This window comes from Aethalodelphis obliquidens, unplaced genomic scaffold, assembly GCF_003676395.1.
Source record: "Aethalodelphis obliquidens isolate GAN/ISIS:26980383/991018 unplaced genomic scaffold, ASM367639v1 scaffold3, whole genome shotgun sequence".
Taxonomy (NCBI): Eukaryota; Metazoa; Chordata; class Mammalia; order Artiodactyla; family Delphinidae; genus Aethalodelphis; species Aethalodelphis obliquidens.
In genome coordinates, this window is record NW_020837947.1 from 65,396,382 (window position 1) to 65,419,340 (window position 22,959).

At 38.2% G+C, this 22,959-nt stretch overlaps 1 protein-coding gene and 1 long non-coding RNA gene across 4 annotated transcripts in view; one reads left to right on the forward strand and one right to left on the reverse strand.

The window, feature by feature from the left end:
* LOC113611411 (uncharacterized) overlaps positions 1-14,114 on the reverse strand; it is a 242,062-nt gene extending 227,948 nt beyond the window's left edge. For both annotated transcript variants that reach the window (XR_003429457.1, XR_003429458.1), the window contains exon 1: positions 13,761-14,114. This is a non-coding gene — a long non-coding RNA (uncharacterized LOC113611411). The remainder of the gene's footprint in view (positions 1-13,760) is intronic.
* Positions 14,115-14,185: 71 nt separating this feature from the next.
* MAP3K7 (mitogen-activated protein kinase kinase kinase 7) overlaps positions 14,186-22,959 on the forward strand; it is a 68,689-nt gene continuing 59,915 nt past the window's right edge. For both annotated transcript variants that reach the window (XM_027090340.1, XM_027090350.1), the window contains exon 1: positions 14,186-14,703. In XM_027090340.1, the coding sequence (XP_026946141.1) occupies positions 14,584-14,703 (120 nt within the window). In that variant the 5' untranslated portion in view covers positions 14,186-14,583. The remainder of the gene's footprint in view (positions 14,704-22,959) is intronic.

Genomic DNA, 22,959 nt, shown 5'->3' on the forward strand with positions numbered 1-22,959 from the left:
AATACCTATACATATATCTATTAGAATTTATTACAAATACTATGAAAAATAGGGTTCTTTGATAGAATATTAAGGAGATCTACTTTAAACTAAGTGGGGAGAAAATGTCTGTCTGAGGAAATGTCATTTAAGTTGTGACCACATGAAGTATCAGGGAGCAGAGATAGTCAAGACGGAGAGGAGAAGATGTGAAAGTTTCTGAGACAGAGTAATCTTAGAGGAAAGGGAAGAAAGGCTGTTTAAACTGGAGCAGCATAAGTAAGGAGGTATAAGCTCTTAGATAAGGTTTCAGACAAGTGAGCATGAACCAGATCCGTGCACTCCTGATAAATGTGTCAAGGCCTTTGGATTTTATTGAAGTACAACGGGAAACCCTGGGTTCAAGGCAGAGATTCAAATGAAGTCTTCCTGAGTGCCACGTGCCCCAGATATGGCTCCAACTCTGGGTACCAAGTCTTCTGGGATAAGACAAGAATGTCAGCTCCAAGAAGTCAGGGATTTTTATCTGTATTGCTCACTGCTCTATTCCTATGCCTAAAATAGCAGAAACTTGGTAAACATTTGTTGAATAAACAGTGTGTCTCTAAGAACAACAGGACTTCTATATGATTGCAGATTTTATTTCAATGGCTCTGCTCTCCTTTAAGCAACCATAGTTTCATCATCACAGGCACTTCTTACTGCTTCATAGCAAAGAAAAGCTTAACTTTCTAGCACATGCCCCAAGAGTCAAAAGGTTTTTAAAATAGAAGTCAATTTATTTGGTGTTTTGATTACAAAAGTCTTGTTGAGGGAGGGAGAAAAATGGTTTCATATAGTCTATATAGCAAGTATTAGGAAACTTACAGTTGCAAGTGAGAAAAAAAAGCAAACTGTGAAGGAGTGGCAGGAGAGTGGAACAGTTGGAACACAATGGTTCATGTAAGTAACAGTTCAAGGGTAGATCTCCAGGCATCACTGAACCCAGATGCTCTGGATTGTCCTTAGGATTCTGTCTCTCTCCATCCACACTCCAATTCCCTTTACAGGCTTTGTTCTCAAACAAGCTCTTCCTAAATGGTCACAAAGATAGCTACTAGTAGCTTCAGGTATACAGACTATGAGTCTAGCAATCCAGCAGAAGGAGAATGCCTCTTTCCCATGGTTCTAGCCAAAGTCTATTGGCTCTGATTGACCTGACTTGGTTTACACATCCATTCCTGAACCAATCACTGTGGCCAAAGGGATACACAACTCTTCATGGCCATGCCTAGATGATGTGCCTACCACTGAATGGAGGAGTAGTCAACCTCACCTGAAACCCAAGTACAGAGAGTGGTCACTCTTCAAAGGAAAACCAAGATGCTAATGCCAGAAGAATGTTAGGGAGACAATTAAAAGGCAATGCAACTACAGAGCGTTAAGAATCACTTCTACATGCAGAGAAAATTAAAGGCAGAGAATGACTAGAATTTGGTGTTTTTTTTAAAGGAACGCACATATTTATATGAGTACAAACCTTCAAATAACAGACAACGCACATAAGCTTTCTGTAATGTTTCCTCAAGTTTTGGCTGAGTGCAAGTTTCAGATGAACACTCCAAGCAATGCATGCACATGAAAAAAACATATCTTTTAATTTATATATGTTTACCCTGACATGTAACGGGAAGGCAGTAACCATTTACAAGAATTTTATGCATGTCTAAGAAAGTTTTAACTTAATATATTTTTAAATTACGTTGAAAACTGCCACAATGTGGAAAGCTTATTTCAAACTGATAATATACTATTCAGTATAGTATTAAGAATTATTTGTTTTGGACCACTTATTGACTTAATCAAAAATGTATTCAGTTTTGAGCATTTTTATACTTAATAAAAGACTTTAAAAATCTTAAGTAAAATATGGCTGAACCAAATATGAGAATATTGAAAAATGTTAACGTTAATGAGATTAGTGTAATAATAAAATATACCTTGAAACAAACAAAATTCTACACTAATGAAAAGTCATTCTTGAAAGAGAATTCTTGAAAGAGAATGAATGAAACTGAAGAGGGAAAAAAAAGAACTAATTAAGTAGACCAATGAGATATGCAAAATCAGTAAGCAGCAATCAATATAGAAAAGTATGACAGAAGAAACGTATTACAACTCTGAGTCTTGCAATGCAAGAACTAGGAGAAAAAGTTAAACACACTGTGTAAAACCAATAACCTTCTATTAACAACTATTAAGATTTGCAAGAACAGGGACCTCCCTGGTGGTCCAGTGGTTAAGAATCCACCTTCCAATGCAGGGGACGCAGGTTCAGTACTTGGTCGGGGAACTAAGATCCCACATGCCGCAGGGCAACTAAGCCCGTGCACTGCAACTATTGAGCCCGCGCACTACAACTACTGAGCTCGCACACAACTACAGAGCCCACGCACTCTGGAGCCCATGTGCCACAACTAGAGAGAAGCCCGCGTGCCGCAACAAAAGATCCTGAGTGCCGCAACTAAGACCCAACGCAGCCAAAACTAAAAAAAAAAAAAAAAAAAAGATTTGCAAGAACAGCACACATTTGCAGAACAGCATCTAAATATAGCTGGAAACAATAAAATAAGCTCAACTTCAAGCTTTCATGAGGGCAGACAGGTAAGACTAAGTAATCATTAGTCTTATTCACTGCTATATCTCTAAAGCCTGGAATAGTGCCTGGCACATAGTAGATATTCAATAAATTTTGTTCAGTTGAAGAATGACATACATAATCACTCTATCCAGTTATTTCCATTATTTAAAGTGAACAGTTTGGTGGATCATTTTGTGATCTCAAAATGAAACCAGTTAATCCAATATGTATTTATGTGAATGTGAATCTACAATCATATATACCCAGAAAGATTCTGCCAGTCATATGTTGGGGTATACAGTTTTCAGGCCTGAAAAAGATACAAAAATCCTACTCATTATTTGTATTTTGTAGACTTGCACTGCCACAACCAAGATTCTACCTGGATTGTTAGAATAACAAGTTCTTCGTTGGGTTTCCCCTAGAAGCAAATCCTGAAACAGGGATTGAATGCAACATAGCTTATTTAGAACAGTGACCCTAACAGGGAAATGGGAAGATGACATAGAAAATGAAAGGAAGTCAATACACAGTGTATTATTAAGCCAACTACCCCAGTGGATACTACAGAGAAGCTCTAGAATTATTCCAGCAAAGGGGTGAAGAGCCTGGGAATTTATACGTTTACACCACAGGTCCACTGGGTTAAGGGCCTTCAGCTGAGGGACATTAATTCCCATTCACTTTCAGCCTACCCAAGCATGTGGACAAAATGGATTTTGGCAACCCAAGGCTAGCCCCCCAACAGAGATGTAGTTGCTGGCCCCTGGAAGTCAAGCTGGCTTGTATGGAAGTAGTAATAGAATCTGAGGGGATAAGTTGGAGCACTCACAGCGTCTGCTACACCAGGCAAGTAACAGCAATTGGTATGTAAGCAGAAGAGGCCCTAGAATACAGAGAGGATATGAAAGTAAAATATAACTGTAACTTCTTAGCACTAGGCTAAATAGCCTTTAAAGGCACTATAGTATAGCGGTCACTATATAGCAGCCACTACTGTCTACGCTCAATAAATCACTGTTGTTGATGAGGGAGTGAATAAACGATTTAGGACTCAACTATTCAGAAACAGATACACCAGAATACCACACACAGCCATAAGAGCCCAGTTACACTGAGCTTTGAATATTAATTTATTTTCTAAATTTCATTTTTGACAACCTAGCTAAGAGGGGAGAGCTTTTATGCAGAACTTTTTCTTCCATAAGAGATAGTCACATACTCTGTTTTAGCCATAAAGTATCAAGAATAAAAGAACAGATTAAACCTTAACGATTTTGCCTAATATGAACACAATTATACAGTCAATAAAAAATCTAAAGTAAAAAAGCATCTTGAAAGAAATAAAGTCATTTAATTTCTTGTTCTCCACATATCCTAAATCACCCACATTCATTCTCAAGATCTAATGACATTTAAAGGCTAAATTTTTAATCCAGATTTCACATCTTATTATGGTCCTACAGCTAAATTTTGTTGCTTTCAGAAATCATTTGCATGCCAGTTCAACATGCTTCAACTGGAGGTGAATTATCAATTCTGATGATATCTTTTTTAAATAAATTAAGCTAGAGACACAGGAAATAACACATTCTTTGTTTTCCCAAGGGGATCAATCTGACATTTATTAAAGTTGATATGAGTCCTTTAGAAAAAGGTAGAAATCAATTCTGAGCAGGAAAGTTAAGGTAAGCAATATTATATGAAATTGAAACCAAAGATGACTCTATTTTTGTTAGTTTAATAACCACCATATGTCAATTCAAATATGCTATTGTTTGTCTTTTAATGAAGATGGTTTATATTGATTAATAAATTTTTGAATTGTATGCATATATGAGGAGGTGTAAAACTTACTCTCACTTATTGATCAAGAATTGCTTAATTTGATCTCGGAATAAAATTGCCCTTCAGGCAGTGAATTGCATCCAGTTCGGATCAGGATAATGACATACTAACCTTAAGCAATTGCCATTTATCGAGGTAACTGGTAGTATTCACTAGAAAAGTTAAAGAAATTTAGAGATTTAAAACTCTAACATAAACTGAATGACAATATTTGCTGTTTTTCATCCTCCCAAAATTACCAATTTCTATTTAATGACGTACAATATAACAATATTACATTCGATGCATTCATTATAGTATGACCACATTCCTAAACATCCTTGAGGATTCATTCCTGAGGATTAACTGACCTTTCACTCTTTAAAATATTTCACTCTCCTTAAATTTCAACTTCAATTTCTTCTCTCTGAAACCAAAGAATCTCACCACACCAGCCCCAAATTTAAGCATAATTGGCCTTAAATCAGTAGTAAATGATCAGATAAGAAAAGAAAGAGAATACTATTAGGAAAATCATTGTGATGCAATCCTAAAGTATAATTATCTCATTAAATAAATGAATAGAAAAGACTTCTTCTTCCAGGGAAGGCCCATATTCTTCAGACAAATAAGATTACAATTAATCATTTGTCTTAAGGGGCCCCATTATGCCCCAAAGAAATCTAATTATCTGATAGCTCAACAAAAGCCTAGAACTGTATTGTCCAGCAGCTACAATGAGTAATATAGAATCTAGCTCAAGAGCACAATAGAAGCCTAGAATTAGTAATCTAACTCTATGCTTTCAGGCAAATAGGCTTTGGTGATTCTACAAAGACCCTCGAGGACCCATTAAAATAAGATGCCTTGGGCTTCTCTGGTGGCGCAGTGGTTGGGAGTCCGCCTGCCGATGCAGGGGGCGCGGGTTCGTGCCCCGGGCCGGGAGGGTCCCGCGTGCCGCGGAGCGGCTGGGCCCGTGAGCCATGGCCGCTGAGCCTGCGCGTCCGGAGCCTGTGCTCCGCCACGGGAGAGGCCACAACAGTGAGAGGCCCGCGTACTGCAAAAAAAAAAAAAAAGATGCCTTCCTATCGTTACAAAGCTAGTTGTTGTCTTTTTAAATAGTGCTCAGGATGATAAAATGATATTATAGGACACTAGTGAGTTCATCACAACAAGACCAGTTTCTTTAAATACATCACCCCTCTCAAGCCTCCTTTTGTTAATCTACTGTAATTGTCCCCCGCTTGACTAGACTCCCTTTCTCCAGCCCCTTCCTCGGAAGGACTAGCATACATTACTGGCTTTTTAGTTCATATGGTCACTAGTGGTTTTGGCTAGGAGGAATCAAAAGCCTAATCATCCCTTGAGTGAATCACTAAAACCGAGTCACTGAATTTGCAAAACCAGAGATTACGTAATAGTCAAGATCAAGGTATCCTCACCAAGGTGAATTTTTGTCCCATGGACCCTAACTGGAAACAGTCTTCAACTTTAGTTAAAAGAAATGTACTAGAAATCAGAACAGAATCACTACCATTAACTTTCTTCTTTTAAACAACAGGGAAATAGGCCCAAGATTAAAATGTTATCAATAATTTTTAGTTCAAAATGAATTATTAAAATTATTTATTAAAATATATGCTGCTGCCTGTATGTGACCTTAACGGCTCTCAACTCCTACTGGGCTGTGAAATAGAAACTCGGGCTGCCTCAGCCACATCTTAGACCTACTGGATCAGAATCTCCAGAAGTAAACTCATTGACTGATCTGGAGGCTGTGACTAACTTTTATTGTCACAACATGTCATCTTTTTCTATGCCTTTATACAATATTTCATTCATATTAACATTTTTGAACACCACATATTTTCTAGGCACTGTACTATATAGTTTCACACACCATTTAGAATACATTAAGATTTAGAGATGGAATGACATTTTATATTTAACAACATTGATATGATTCACATCCCTATTAACAACAGAAACAAAGTATTTTAATATTGATAGGAATACAGCATAACTCATTTAACTCAATACTGACAGTACGGCTAGTCAGACTTCAAATATTAAAGACTTACCAGATTACTTCTTTATTTAACAATTCAAGCTAACACTACCAGCATGGGTTTAATAATCCATGCAAAAATTTCTGCACTTCAGGTAGATTCCATTAAAGAACAGTTGTCAAAATTCCACTTCCTGAATGTCTTCTAATACTTCTAATATTTCTTCAAATATCTGAGCACTAAATACTGAAGATCAAACTAAAACACCTTTGGGGTATGATATTCTGTTTAGACTACTTCCCTTACCTTTCTGAATGCCTCTGGGCATAACTGAAATACCCTGTTACTTTTCCTGTACCATGTGTTAAAGTTTAAGTGCATTACATAATTGAATTAACAATTTTTAGAAGATTAATTAGCATCCAGAACAGATGGCAAACAGAACTTTTCATTAATACTTTAATCTTGATAGTACCAGTTTCCCCCTCAGAACACTCTGAATTCCCAGAAATGGCTTCTAAATACGGAGGCTCTATTTACTTAATGGAGCTTTGCACCCCTGAAAGGAGCTCTGTAGGGTGCTGGGGAACTCAGGAAAATGTGAAACGGGCTGCTTATGAATAAGAATGCAAACTAGGCCCTCTCAGCCTCGCAGGTTTCAAGCGCTATATATTCCTTACCCTGATAGCAACTTCAGCAGAGTGGAGTGGTTTGTTTGTTGAAATAATGAATAGTAGATGGCATCCACTTTAGTGGAAAGTTTTAATTTGTGATTCCCTGAGGCTGTGTGAAATGAAACACCCTTATTTATTCCCATAAATGAAGCCAAATTGCTTCTGGAATTTCTTCTGAAAAAGACCATCTAGGAACACTGATTTGACATATTAGCCTGTGAAATAAAACATTTAATGAATGTACTTTTGTAGTGAAGAGCACTATTTCTATGAAGATTATTGAAGTATGTTCTTATCTGATTAAGTTTCTACTTTTAAAAACTGATGCTGAGGGGCTTCTCTGGTAGTGCAGTGGTTGAGAATCTGCCTGCCAATGCAGGGGACACGGGTTCGAGCTCTGGTCTGGGAGGATCCCACGTGCCGCAGAGCAACTGGGCCCGTGAGCCACAATTACTGAGCCTGCGCGTCTGGAGCCTGTGCTCCACAACAAGAGAGGCCGCGACAGTGAGAGGCCCATGCGCCGCGATGAAGAGTGGCTCCCGCTCTCTGCAACTGGAGAGAGCCCTCGCACAGAAACGAAGACCCAACACAGCCAAAAATAATAAATAAATAAATAAATAAATTTTTAAAAAGCTGATGCTGAGGTACATCAGGATGTTTAAGCTTGCCTCAGAAATTCAGAAAATAAAAATGTCTATCTTGATTTTACATCTGTTTTAGTTGAAATATCAGTTACTACTGAAAGCAATCATTAGTGCCACAATAACACCTTATTATTAAATTTTAATAAACAAACAATTCAAATGGATTAAACAGTAGTGAGTGTTGGGAAAGAAGAACTAAAGTTTACCCTTGCAAAATACAGAAAGAGAATTACCTTAAACATTAGTAATTTTAAGATTGAAGAGAGATTTAAATTGACCAAGAGAACAAAAGCACCTTCAAAATTCTTAAATACTTAAGAAATCTCCATGATGAATAATTTGGTGTGCTGCTTTTATATCAATTTAGCTATTTATTAAATCTTCCCTCAGTGGTATTACAGGAAATATTAGGTTAACCTATTCCTTTCCTGAAACGACTAAACAGCATTTACTTAGGAATGCAGATACTCATTTAGGTTTTAGAAGATTATTAAGTGTCTACGTTTCAGGTGCTGTTCTAAAGCCTGAGGAGACAGTGGTGAACACAATGCTTACTATCGATCCCTGTCTCAGTGGAACTAACATCCAATGGGTAGGAGTGGGGAGGGGGTGGGAGGACAGAAAATAAACAAGGCAACAAATAAGTAAATAAGATAATGTCAGGTAGGTAAAGGAATAGAAATAAAATAAAACTGAGTAATGGATAAAAAGTAAAGGGGTGGGGAGCTGAGTGCAGGTGACTGAGCTGAGACCTAAGTGATAAGAGACATCTATGGGAAATCTGAGAAATTGCAAATGCAAGTTGGAAACATCTACATGTAGACCACTAGCACACAGGAATAGAAACGGAACATATATAAAAACAGGCCTTCTTCTAACATTTGTGGAGTCCAGGGCAAGAATACAAATAGAGGCTCATATATACCATATGTCAAAATATTTATAACTTCTAACTCAAGATAACTGGTAAAGGCAACAAATTCCATCCTCCTACGTACCTTCACAAGAATGTGGTGGTATGAGCTCCTAACCTACCCCGCCCCCTCCTATTCTGGACTCAATTGTATACTGCAAGGAACCTTACACCCTCACATGTGGACAACCCAACCTACCCATCTGAGCCCATTCACAGATCCTTCCTACAAAGAGATACGCCTTGGCTAACCTTCAGGAGGCAAGACCCAAATCCAATAGACATTCCTGAGTTTTTCTCATGTTTAGCTTGACAGTATGCAATGCTGAAACACCCTTTTATCTTGATTTCCACAACATCATAATTTTTAGTTTTCCACAAATTTTTTTGGCAGTTCCTCTGCCTCCACCCATGCCTTAAACATTTTATCCCTTCAGGCTCTGTTTTAATTCCTATTCTTTCTCACTTTACACATCTTCCCTAGGTGATCTCATTCATTTCCATGACCTAAATTATCATCAGCAGGCCAGTATCTATTTCTCTAGCACTGTCTTTTTCCCTAAGACTAGCTGCCTACTTGATAATTACACTTGGAACTCTCACAGGCATCTCGAGCTCAGTGTCTTAAACTGCTCTTTACTCTCTTCTCCCCCAACCTTGTTCCAGTCTTCCCTGCTTCTGAAAATAGCACCCTTCCCATCTGAGTTACACGAGTAAGAAATCTGGAAATCACCCCTTACACTGCCCTTTCCTTTGTCTCCTTCCCCCACATACCACCAATTCTGTTTGCTCAGTATCTCTCATATCCATTTATCCATAACCCCTATGGCCGCTGTCTACATTGTTCAAACCACTATTACTTCTGTTACTACCACAATAGCCTCCTCAAACTTTTTCATGTAATGGCACAGGTTGAAAATGATAATATTGTAAGATACTCTGGAATAAACTGGAAAAGATTTTAAAGAATCTATTTGGGCTTAACTTAAAAAAAAAACATTGCTTTTCTCACACTGTAATTTTGAAAAATAAATATAAAGCATTATAATGTTAAACATTGGAATTTTATAAATATCAAATATATTTTTCAAAATTTTAAGAGAATTTTTATAAGTTTTCCTTCATAAATATAACTTTTTAATATAAGCTTTTATAATTGAAATGCCTACTATCAATCCTTATCAAGACTTTTTAAAGATGAACTCTTCAAATTCCCGATAGGCATTATCTAAGAGAACTTATGTTCATAAAAGGAAATGAAAAAAATGTTTAAATATTTTTACAACATTTTAAAATTTACAAGTTGAAATCATATTTTAAAACTCTAACAGCTCTTCCTGTTATTTAAATAGCAAATATAGCGTTCAAATTCCTTCCAATAACATGAATGGATTTTGAAACCAGCTGAACTTTTTCATATCAAGTATTTCAAAAACAATGATGGAAATTTTATCTGCAGGACACACGGGCACCATCAAATCAGTTGCCTTGCAGCTAGCACAGTTGGACAGGAACAAAAAAGAACATCAGCTGCAAACAGAAATGTCAGCTATGTGTCATGTCAGATAATGCCTTGGAGCTGCACCTCTACCCCACCTTTCCAAGCCCTCTCTGACCAGCCACACTGCAGGCACCTGCAACAAAAACCCTCCCAGCAGCCCCATGGACTGTGAAAGACCTAGAATGAAGATGTGCGGAGTAGAAAATACAGAATAAACCCAAATATCAAAGAAATGCAGGAATTTGGGGAGCCACTCTCCATTCAGCCACTCACCGAATTGCTAAGGGGTTGGCTATCTTCTGCGTACTGCAGTTTTGAATATAATGAAGCAGAAAACTATTTCTGAACTTCCTGGAAAGAATAATATTTGACTGGGGTGGGCTAGCTTGGTTCTGGAACAGGCAGTAAAGACACACTTTCTAAGAATAGAGCTCAACCTGAATAGACATGAATAATGAACATTTGTTGGTTGCATTCCCAGCAACCATTCCCTGCTTTGCCCCTCTTAAAAGTCTCTAGATTTTTCTTCTGGTTAGCAGCTCCTCCTTCTCAAAGCTCATGACTCTTTGAGTCCTGGATCTAGGATAAATAAGACATTCACAATCTTAAACGCCTGTCCCCATTCTTCACTCAAGGGTACAGTTGCCAAGGGCTTAAAGTTCCCTGCTCTTCTGAAACGGCTACCAAAAGAGATGCTCTCTGTCACTGTACTGGACAACGTGACCTCATATGAAAAATGAAACTGCTAGAGCATGCATTCTTAATGGGGGTGATATCATTTCCCAGGGGGTGAAAACTGGGGAGAGAAAAAAAACTTACTCTCTTTAGGTATAAAGCATAAATATGCATATCGTACATAAACATATACACAATATATATGTGGTATTAAAATGCTGGGGGGCCGTGAAAAAGTCTTAAAAGGCTCCTTAGGGGATCAATAATGGGAAAAAAAAAGTTGACAAACTCTGTTCTAGAGCAATGGCAAATACCACAAAAAGCAGAAGACAATAATGGAAACTAAATTATTGACGTTATCATTGTTTATGAAACAAATGACACCTGAAGCCTGTTCTAGCTCTTAGCTTCCCACTTAACTAAGCCAATAAATCCTCTTTATTGTTTAAGCAATGTTACCTTGAGTTTCCTGTTACTCATCACAAAAGTCCTATTAACAGATAAAATATGGAACTCTTTCTCTGAGGTATTATATTGACACATGGCAGTGCAACAGAATATTAAAGTGAAACTATTTTAGTCTGCTTCTGCTAAGCCTCCATGAAATTAGGTGTCAGATACCTTCATATCCCAAATGAGCAAAGTAAGATGAGAATCCCACTTACAACACACAAAGAGATGGTGAGAAATGGATTTCAAAACTCTTTGCCCTCATCCCCTGGGTACTATAAAAGGGTTAAAACTGAAGACAGAGTTGAAGGTTAGAGAGTAGTTATTAGGACACTGACATGAGGATGGGTGGTGGAGAGTCCTCAAACTGGGAGGGAATTCAAGGAGACCAGTTAAATAGCTTGATGTGTATCTCTGGAAATTTGTGGAGATGCAATCGACTAGTGACTGAAGTTGACATGAAATTGTGAGGTTCAAGCTTCCATCTGTAACTCATGAAAGTTAAAGAAGTTAAAAGGAATACAAAGTCAAAATTGAGGTAAACTGAGACAAATTCTCCTCCCTCATTTCTCTGGATTCAAACTACATTGCTTAGGATTCTTTGATTGCAAGTGACAAAAATATAGGTTGAATCAGCTTAAATGAAAAACGGTAATTTATTGGCTCATGAAGTCAAAGCACAGAATGGGAGGGGAAGATTGGACCTTGGGGATGACTAGAGCCAGAGACATAAGCAGGGCTGAGAGCTGGGACTTTATTATCAGAAGCTAGTGAAGAGGTGCCAGATAGGGAGGGAGGGAGGGAGGGAGAAAATCTGCAAGCAAATAGGACAAGAATTGATTTTCGATTACTATCAATATCAGAAGTCCAAATCGGTGCATAAAACACAGAAGGAGAAGTACAGTATTGGGGTAGATGTTCAAGATCATGTAGGAAATTCACTTTGAAATGCATCCAACAAAATAAGACAGATGTATGAGTGGATGGATAGACAGATACATGATAAAACAGGTATAATAAAATGTTAATGATAGCATCTTGGTGGTAAGTATATAGGTGCTTACTGTAAAATTCTTTCAACTTTTCTGTATGTTTGATGTTTTTCTTAACAAAATTTGGGGGAAAAAATCAAGCATAACAGCATCATGGCTGTAGTGATTAGTCCCTTATCAGCAGGATTCTAGTCCTAAACTGAAGGTATAGAAAACAGATCTTGCACTCCAGGGAAAGTGAGGACTGGCAAAACCTATTCATTCAGCTAGAACATATAACAAATATTTCTTGAATTCCAAATATTTCTTGAATTCCCACTTGGTAGCATCCATTGTATTAAGCTCAACGTGTTAAAAAGAGAAATTAGATATGACCTGCAGAGTGAAAGGACAAGGTTAAGAGGTGACCATCCTAGTTTGGGAATTTGAGTAAAAAAATGACAGGTAAAAATGGTTATCCCACTGATTTAATATGCTTCTATTTGGTTACTAGTGCACTAAGCATCACTTCACATGTAGAAATAAAGCTCTGATTTCTCACTTGGACAACTGAGTAGATGATAGGATCCTTCATGGAGACACAAAATGCACACGGAAGAATGTATCTGTGGTGGGTAATAACTTCTGAATTCGCTTTTGGAATCTTGAAGTTTGGGTGCTTACGTTACATCTAAATAGAGATGTCCAATAGGTCCGGAATTCAGGAAAAATTTTAACAGTGGGAGAAATTGGGAGTTATCATCATAAAAGTGGTCAAGACCCTGGATAAGATCATCCAGAGATTGTGCTGTGAGAAGAAATTATTCTTTCTTTCATTCTCTTACCCGTTCACCAAACTACCATTGAGTGTTACTAAAACTACAAAAAATGACAGAATGTTTTCCAGGAGTTCATACTTCTTAATTGCCAAATTCAATGACCTATTTGCAATCCCAAATGAGTTAAACTTACTTCTCTACAGCATTTATTTGGCTGGCTATTCCTTAACTGAAAAGCTCTCCTACAGTGATATTCCGATCACCATTCCCCCACTTTTTTGCCTGTTCCTTTTTGGTCTCATACTGAGACTTAGAATTTGGCATTCCCAGGGTTTCATCCTTGGTCCTTAAACCTTCATCTCTAACTCCAATTTTCCCAGTTAGGCTTCAGGTCAAACTGACTAAAGTTTAACAGCTAGTTTAAAACTAAAAATTGTGTTGATAGTATTGATACAACACCGGCATTACTTTCCGCCTTATAGATATTCGGACTTAGGTTCTACTAGCCTGTGAGAATCGTAATTGTTTTACTCTGAGCCTATTTTCTCACGTCCTGAAAATGGCAACAAAAATATTTAACTTGCAAGGCTACTGTTAATGATTAAACTATAAATGTAAAGCATCCAGCACAATGCTCTGCACTCCAACACGTACCATAACACACCCCATAAATTCAGATGAACGACAAATTATGCCAAATTATAAGTATCTACCTTACCTAATATTAACTTCTGTTCGTGAGGCTACATAGTGTTAATCAGGTTACACGCGCTGGCTCGCTGTGTATTATTTTCTTTAGAATTTCTCATAGCATCAGGGACTGGCTCAAAGTAACAGGAGCAACCGCTTCCTTCCAAACACATTGAGGGAAACACATTTTCCAAGGCTTTTTAAGAAATAGTTCAGTTTAGCTTAGGGGTGAAACTGAAAAGCAAGCTTCGTAACAAAAACTCAAGCCAACACTACCGTCCGTCTGCAGGTCTCTGAGGGAAAAGGGAGCGGGGTCACAACATAGTTCACGAAGCAGAGTACAAACCGAAGGTTTTATCTTTCCCGCCGGTTCGTAGAGGACCAACCATACTGATATTCCATCATGCTCTGCGCCACTTCCGTTCGCGCGTTTTAATTACGTCCCGCGCCAGTTCTCGCGGTATCTTCCGGTTGCTGAGGCCCTTTAACAGAGATCTCGCGAAATTTGTCCAAAGGGTCCAATCTAGCCTCTCACCCTCCCCCACTCCACGCCCAACCCGTCCTTCCTTTCTCTGTCTCTGTCACCAAACTCTCTCCTCCCCTCCCTTGAGCTCACCGCCCACCTCTGGTTTCCGATTTGAGGCCGGAACCGGAAGTTTTGTGGGCGGGGCCCGGCGGAGGAAAACGCAGCGGAGCCTGAGCCGGGACTCGGCTGTGGCCGCAGCCCCTGTCCCCGCCACGGACCGCCGTGGCTCCAGGTTGAAGGTCGGTCCGGAGGCCGGTGGGCGCGGGTCTCCCCCGGACTGTCCGGGCCGCAACCATCCCTGGCCCCCCGGGTTCCGCAAGGGATCATGTCTACAGCCTCCGCCGCTTCTTCGTCCTCCTCGTCTTCCGCCGGTGAGATGATCGAAGCCCCCTCCCAAGTCCTCAATTTTGAAGAGATCGACTACAAGGAGATCGAGGTGGAAGAGGTGAGCGAGGCCCGGCACGGAGGCGCCGGCCCCGGCCGGTCCAGGTCTCTTCCTGGTCCCGACACTTAAGGCGCCTCCTCGACCCCTCTGTTTCGTGGGGTCCACCCGGGTGTCCCCACACTCCACGGAGACCGGGCGTAAAGGGGACTCTCCGCGTTCACCTGCTCCGGTGTAGCTCTCTTTTTTCCTCACTTCGGCACTCTTGAGTTTGAATTTGATATTCCGGTGCCTGGATTTGGGTCATCTCAAACAGAGAAGGATGAACTGGTGCGGTCGTGTGGTCCACCAGTTCTCGAATCTGTTCCGTAGTAAAATTCATCAAAGACCATGGCCGTTTTGGAGTTTTGGTTCTCTAAGGCATAGTGTTGTTAAGGGCTAAGGATTTTATTATGTTCGACTTCCAGCTCAGCGTCTGGCGCCCAGTGAGTGTTCTATGGATGCTTGATAAATTAATACATCCCCAGGTCTAACACAGTTTTTCCCCGAATACGGAATGGTTCTCAGCTTAGCCGATTCCATAGAGCAGTAGTCGTAATAGTAAGTGTTCTGCCTTCAATTAGACTACTTTAGATTGATTTCACCTTTAGTACTGTAGACTGCTATACGATGAAAAGATGTTTCAAGTAGCATATTCTGAAAAGGTAACTAATGATTTCGGTGACAACCAGAATATATCAGACCAAAAATCGCTGTTAGAAAACCCGAATCCATTCTTTATTCTGCAATAAATTATTTTAGAGCAAGGTAATAATGTGCCTTTAATAACTGCTTCTTTCCAAATTCACAGAGATTGGTTGTAAAGTCCACAAAATTTAGAAAAGTAAAACCTGTATATATGTAAAGATACACTTTAGAAAGTGTTAAAACTTTGGTTGAAAATTGTATCTGTTATTTACCATTTATCATTTTTAAAATGTACTAAGCACCTTACATTACATACACCAAAAAGAACCCTGTATGTCCTATATTACAGACTGTCAATTACCTCTACTTTAAAAATTCAAAATTATTTTTAGGTGGTGGCAAGCTAAAAGTAGTGAGATAATTATCCTTCAACAAATAATTTTTTTCTATGCATGTTTTGGAAGAATAATGGACTATTTAATCATATTTTTCCTTGAATAAAATAACCTTAAAGGTCACTGAAAACAACCTCATTTTACAAGATAGTGTAAGTGGGAAGAGCAAAGCCTTTGGAAGGAGTTAGATGAAGGTTCAGTATATCAGCTATGCCACTTATTAGCTGTATGATTTGGAGCAAGTCTCCTGACTAACCTTGTTAAGCTTTCATTTCCTTAACTGTAAAATAGGGATAATAATTTCTATTTCATTTTATTTGTATAACAGATTTTATTAGGTAATACATGCAAAACACCCAACACTGCCTGACACACATTACTAGGAAACTGAGTTACAGAGAGGAACAGTGACCTGCTTTAAGGTCACATGGCTAAAAGAAGGACCCATAGTTTGGAAAGAGGGGGGAATTTGTGTGTGTGTGTGTGTGTGTGTGTGTGTGTGTGTGTGTGTGTGTGTTCTGTTGAGGCTATGATAAATTCCTTTTTAAGAATTGGATAGTTGATCCAGCTTTCATGGCTAACATTCTTTCTTTTTTAAGAATGAAAATTTCGTGAGTCAGTATAAAAGAATTACAGTTTTTAAATAAGCATTTACGTCTGCTCTGTGGTGAACTGTTATGCTTGTAGACTACAGATTGTCATATAATAATAACTTATACTTCATGGTCTTCCAAATGCTTTCACAGACTTACATCATTTGGTTTTTACCACCTTAGTTTTCCCACACTACTTTCTAAAGCATTTTACATTCTTGGTTACTAAGGTGTCATTTATCATTTTACTGCTCTTCCTCCGAAGCCACTTAACTTCTGATTGAGGTTCTGTTTCCAAAGACCCTTCCTTCAGTTTAGATAATATTTCAACTTTTCTTTGGTATTTTTAGGACATTCCTGAGGAGTAAATTTTTGTTTGTAGCTGAAGTTTTCTAATGTCAGGCAGTCATCTAATTTTATTCTTCTCACTTTTTTATTACGCAGTTTAATTTCATGTTAGAGATTGAATTTAGACTTTTCTAATGTTAAAACTGTTATATAATTTTCATTATATTCTTTATTTTCACATTAAAACAGTGTTACATAATCTAGGGTGCACAGCACTCGGTAACTATTTCTTAACTTAGATTCTACTTCTGGCTTAAAATCTTGAATAAGAGAACAGAGAAAGGTGACTAAAAACAAAAAGTATTTTATGTTGCTTTCAGTATTTTATGTGGTACCGGTATATTGCGTATAAATAAAGAAAATCATATTCTGTTTCTCAAATAAGTGTAATTGAATCAGCATTATATCGATTCGGTTGGAAACTATGTAAGAAAAATACTCCAACCATAAGCCAAATATGCATTCATTTCGTAGGTGCATATTTTTAAGGCATCAGCTGATTTTACGCCTTACATTTCTAATATCTCTAATATCATGACTCAGTAATATCAGCGTGGAACTTCCTAAATTCAGTTCTGATATCAAATTATGTCAGGTCTCAGCATCAGAAACCTATGTAGGTACTTTTTTTAAAGTCATTTAGCTTTTGTTGTTGTGGATCTGAGTGTAGAGACTGTTGGAATAAACTGTGAGGTATGCACATTGTGGACTAGCTTGCAAGAAGTGGTGAAGGCAGTGTGTTGTGGTAAAAAAGTGTACCCAGTAGGCTGGGTATTTAGAAAATGTCAATGCCATACGGATTTTGCCATAATGTGTTTCAGTAACTTTGAGCAAGTCATCTTATTTTTCTGGGCCTCTGATTTCTCATGTAAAATAAGAGATTGAACAAGATCATGTAAGGTCTCTTCCAGTTCTAAAATGAAAACACATTATTGTTTGCAGTATTTATGCTGTGTTTCCACAGTAAGCTTTAAGAACAGTGATCATGACCTCTTGTGGACTGTAGTTTGTGACTAACTAATCCTGGTTAAATAGGGCAAATGATACCCCCATTTTATAGATATTGACAAATGGTCATAGAGTTTGATTTGCCAGAAGCCTCATGTCTAATTAAATGGTAGAGCCAGGAAATGAATTTGCGATTTCTCACTCCTGAGTCATTTGCTCTTTCCATTTGGATTTACAGGGTCACTTTGGTTCCTTCTGAAGTACTCTGTAACCAAACCTTATTGTAAGAATGGGGAAACAAAATACTGATTTCCTTTATAATAGTTGGTCTTGAGCATTTAATGAACAGTGTCTTCTGTGGATAATACTGCTAAGATTATGGAAGATGAATAGAAGGATCCTAGGATTCTCTCCTTAAAAACTTTGACTTTACTGTGAGGCTAGATTTTTAGGACCACAAATTTAAAACTATGAATGTAATGTAAATTGAGCATTTAACCCATAATTTCAAAGTAGAGTTTATCACAGAAGGCTCCATTGAGTGGGAAAGATTTTGAAACTACATTTTGAATAAAGTAAGCATCAGAGATTGGGAAAGATACTAAGATGAATTTTCTTTGCAGTTGTTCCTCTGCCTCTAATGCTCTTCCCCCCAGAACTTCAAATGGCAGACTCCTTCTCACTATTCAAGTCCGACTTCAAATGTTACTTCCTTAGAGAAGCCTTCCCTGAGCAACCTAGATCTTTGTCATTTTTGTTATCCTTCATGGCACTTACCAGTAACCAAAATTATGTATCCCCCCAGCAAAGTTTAACCTGTCTTATTCCCACTTGTAACTCCAATGCCTAGCATCTAAAGGTTTTCTATAAATAGTTGCTGAGTGAGTAAATGAAGTTACCACAGCATAATCATGAGAATTTTAGTGTCCATCTGGTTCTCTTACGTGGTCTGGTTCTTTTATGTGATATAACCAGAGGTTAAGATAAGTTAGTGATTCGGCTAAAGTAGCATTTACACTAAAAATGAAATCTGATTCTCTTTGCAAATGTTGATTCCATTACAATCCATTATACCTAGCAAATACTTTGGTTTAGCCAGGGGTAAAAGATGCTGCAAAGGGTGAGGTGCTGAGAGTAAGCCATGTATTGGTGGGCCTTTACTAAAATGCTAAAAAGACCGTATTTAGTATGGTTGCTTTTTAAAGGGGAGACCCACAGTGTTGATGTCAAGAATAGCATATGTGCAAGACACATATAATCATTGCAGCATTTATATCTTCTTAAGTTTCATTATGGAGACATGCAAAGATTTTGTTTTAAAGGGAAATACAGGAAGAACTTTGGTAGTGATGTACATTTTGTAATTTTACGTTATAAGTATATGGGCAACTGATAACAGAGAAAAACCTAACTTACAGTGGCCTGAATAAACTGATTCTATAGATTTGTTAGTCAGTATTAATATTATGAACATCCAAAATTATTAATAAGCTCTTCCACGTGAAGCTTAGTAATTATTGTATTCAGTAGAAATCTGTAATTGTTCTCTCAGTGAAGAGGTAACCACAGCGGTAACTTTTATATTGTGCATGTGTAGCTTAAAAGATGACACGGGCATATTATTTGAAAGAAGGGCCTATTAAACAGGTCGGATGTCTTACGGCTGGTTTTAAAAGACTGCATGAAAAAGTCAAAAGAAAGTTTGAATAATCAAAGTTTTACTTTTATGTTATCAAGTCTGTCTTGGCAGCAGATGGCAGTTCTACTCTGCCACAGTTTATTAATAGATATTGAAGTTCTGAAATAGTTGGAGGCTCCAGGTTCTAACTGATAAATATTAAGATCTATGCTTTTTCTGTCATGTTCCAAATTTCTAGCCAGAGTAGTGGCAGCACAGCCAGGGTCCATTCACATAGACCACAGAACAGAGCCAAAGCAAACTGACAGCTACAGTCACTGAACTAAAAATAACATGAATTGGGCACAATTAAGAATTATTTCATAGTAAATTAAGAGCACAGTGGCATACATGCTTTTCCATGTAGTTTTCGTTTAGGTGGTTTTTTGTTTTTAAAAACCTGACTTGAATAAAGGAATGGAGTAGTCTTCCGTCTTAAAGAAATTAGTTTTTAAAGGAGTTGCTTTCTTTAAACACATACACCAACTTCTGATTTTGGTTTTTGTGCCTTTTAATACTAATTGCATGGAAATATTCTATAATCATCTCTCTTATTCTTCTGTACTTTTTATTAAGAAATTAAATTTAAATCTGCTTTATTACATGAGACTAAAGTTGTGGACCCAAAACCATGAGGGCTAAACCATAGGGGGAGAGCTACATATAATAAGAGAATTAGTCTGAGAACATTTTAATTTAGAAAACATTCATAAATTCAGAAGGAAATATTTCTAAATTGATTTCCCTTTTAAAACCAAAGTTCTCTTTGCGTTCCTCTGTTCTTCTATTTTTACATCTGAGGGATTGTGAAAAATATCTGAAATATTTATTTCTAGGTTCACCATTTTGGATGGATGTGTGTGTTGCAGGGGATACTTGTAATTTGGATGTGCACCATTTTTTACACTCTTGGTGAAAACTGATCTTTGGGGAAAGCTGTCAGTTCAAACTAATTGTTAATGATAATATGTCAAAGAACCTTACTAAGATATGAATGCAATCCAAAAAGCATATTTGATTGTGAACTTGAATTAGAAATTTGGTAGTAAGTAAAAAGTGACTTCCTTTCAGTGTTTTGTAGTTTGAATATTAGTTTTTTCATTGTTTACCTCAGTTGCCATTGTGTCGCAGTTTGCCATCTGTGCCACTCTTTTCTCCTGATCTACCATGTGTCAGGAAAAACATTAGGTTGCTCACAAGAATTCTCCTTTTCCTTTCTTCCTGCCCAAGATGTCATGTCCATATTATTTATGGAAAACTTCAGCAAGGGAGGGCTCTCTGGTCTATGTCATGGTTTCCAGTGAAGTGTCCTGTCTCACAATTATGGTTTTAATATAACCTAATACAGTAATTCTCAAATATCACAGTCACCTGAAGGGTTTGTTCAAACACAGATTGCTGGGCCGGACCCTCAGACTCAGTAATTCTGGGTGGGAACCTGAGAATAACATCTTCTCAAATTTCCAGGCAATGAAGATGCTTCCAGCCCAGAGACCACACTTAGAGAGCCATTGGCTTAATGCTTTTGCTGTTTTTATGTCTGCTTTCTTCTTGAAACTCTTCTTTTTTGGCTTCTTGTGGTACATTCCGGGTTTGCCTGCTACCTTATTGACTGCTGCATCTAAATGTTTGCTGGTTCCTTCTCCTCTGTGTTCTAAATGTTGAAGTGCTTCAAAGCTCAGTTCTGGGACCCCAGTATTTACATGTTATTTTTTGGTCACAGCATCCAGTTGATTGACTAGAAGTACCAACTGAATGCTGATGACTCTCCCAAGTTTTCATCTCCTGCCTGACTTCTCCCTGACTCATGTTTCCACTTTCTTTCTTGGTATCTCCGCTCGGATATCTAATAGGCATCTTAAGCTTTATATGACTAAATCAGAACTCTGTGCCATTAAAAAAAAAAGAAAGAAAATCTGCTTGCTCCAGTCTTTCTTATCCTTCATTAAACTGGTGCTGAGTCTAGACGTTATCCTTGATTCATCTCTTTTCCTGTCCACCTGTCCTGCCTGCATGGAGATCATCATTGACTTTACCTCTAAAACCTATCCCAGATCTGCCCATTTTTCTGCACTACTATCAATCTTGTCCTCAAAGCTCTTCTCTCTTGCTTGGGCTGCTTTTACAGCCTCTACCTGGTCTCTCTTTGTATATATACTAGCTTCCCTACAATCCATTCTTCACACTAGAGCCAGAATGATTTTTTTTTTAATGCAAAATCATGTCACATTCCTCCTTAAATTCCTCTAATTGCTTCCCATTACTTAGACTGAAATCCACACTCCTTTTCATGGTGCCAAGAGCCATTCAGGATCCAGAGTCTGCCTCTATCTCCAGCTTTATCTTTTTTTATTTTTTTAACATCTTTATTGGAGTATAATTGCTTTACAATGGTGTGTTAGTTTCTGCTGTATAACAAAGTGAATCAGCTATATGTATACATATGTCCACATATCCCCTCCTTCTTGCGTCTCCCTCCCACCCTCCCTATCCCACCCCTCTAGGTGGTCACAAAGCACCGAGCTGATCTCCCTGTGCTATGTGGCTGCTTCCCACTAGCTATCTATTTTACATTTGGTAGTGTGTATATGTCAATGCTATCTCCACCTTTATCCTGCATCACTCTTCCCTTTTCCCACTATGCTCCGCTCACACCAAACACTCCAAGTATTCCTCTAGGTCACCACTAAAGTATCACCTTTCTCAGTGAGGCCTTGCAGGACTATCCTGTTTAAAACTGGGGTGGGGGTAGTGCACACACGTGTACACACACACACACAATTATGCTGCTTTTCTTCTTAGTGCACTTATTAGTTTCTAAAATATATCTTTTCTTAAAAAAATAAATCTTGCTTCCTCTTTATGTGTCTCCCTCCACGAGAATATAAGTAGTTAGAGCGAGGATTTTGGTTTGGTTTGTTCCCTTCTTTGTCTGGAATGCGTAGGATAATGCCTAGTCCCTAGATGGGGTTCAAATATTGTTGAATAGGAAATGAGGGGTTTTTTTCCCCCTTTAGGGCCTTTACATTAGTTGTTTCTTCTTGTTTGCTCGGTTCCATGTGTCATTCAAATATCAAGTTAGTAACCTCCTCAGATGGCATTTCATACTATCCAGCCATAAGTTTCACCAGTCTCTTTGTCACATTATTCAATTTTTGGTTTTCTACACAGCATTTATTTTACAAGCTGATATTTTTCTTATTCATTTTTTTGTCTATTGACTGTCTTTTCTTTCCTCTCCCGGCCCCCCTTAAATTGAAAGTACATTCCTCGTAGATCAGGGCCTTTGTCTTATTTACAGCTGTATCTCTTGTATCCCAGATGGATATAGTAGACATTCAAGAAATATTGGTTTAAGAAGTAAAGAAATGAAGTTCATCATTCTCTTGGCATTAGCCTCACTTCACCCCTCAAAAGCAGGAGATCTTACCCATTTTTCCCTGCTTGCTGACTAGGCCTTCCCCTTTGGCTTTCATTGATCCTCTGAAATTCAGCTGAGCTCTACATTTAGCTCCCTGTATTTGAGCTGTCTACCATCCAACAGCCTCCTTCTTGCAGTCAGAAAACTCTTCAGTTACCTTGTTTTTCTCTTGGCAAGAGTTTTTCTGTATCATTTCCCTGTACTGTCGGGGCTGAGAGAACCTGGGTAGGGCCTCCCTCTGACTGTCTC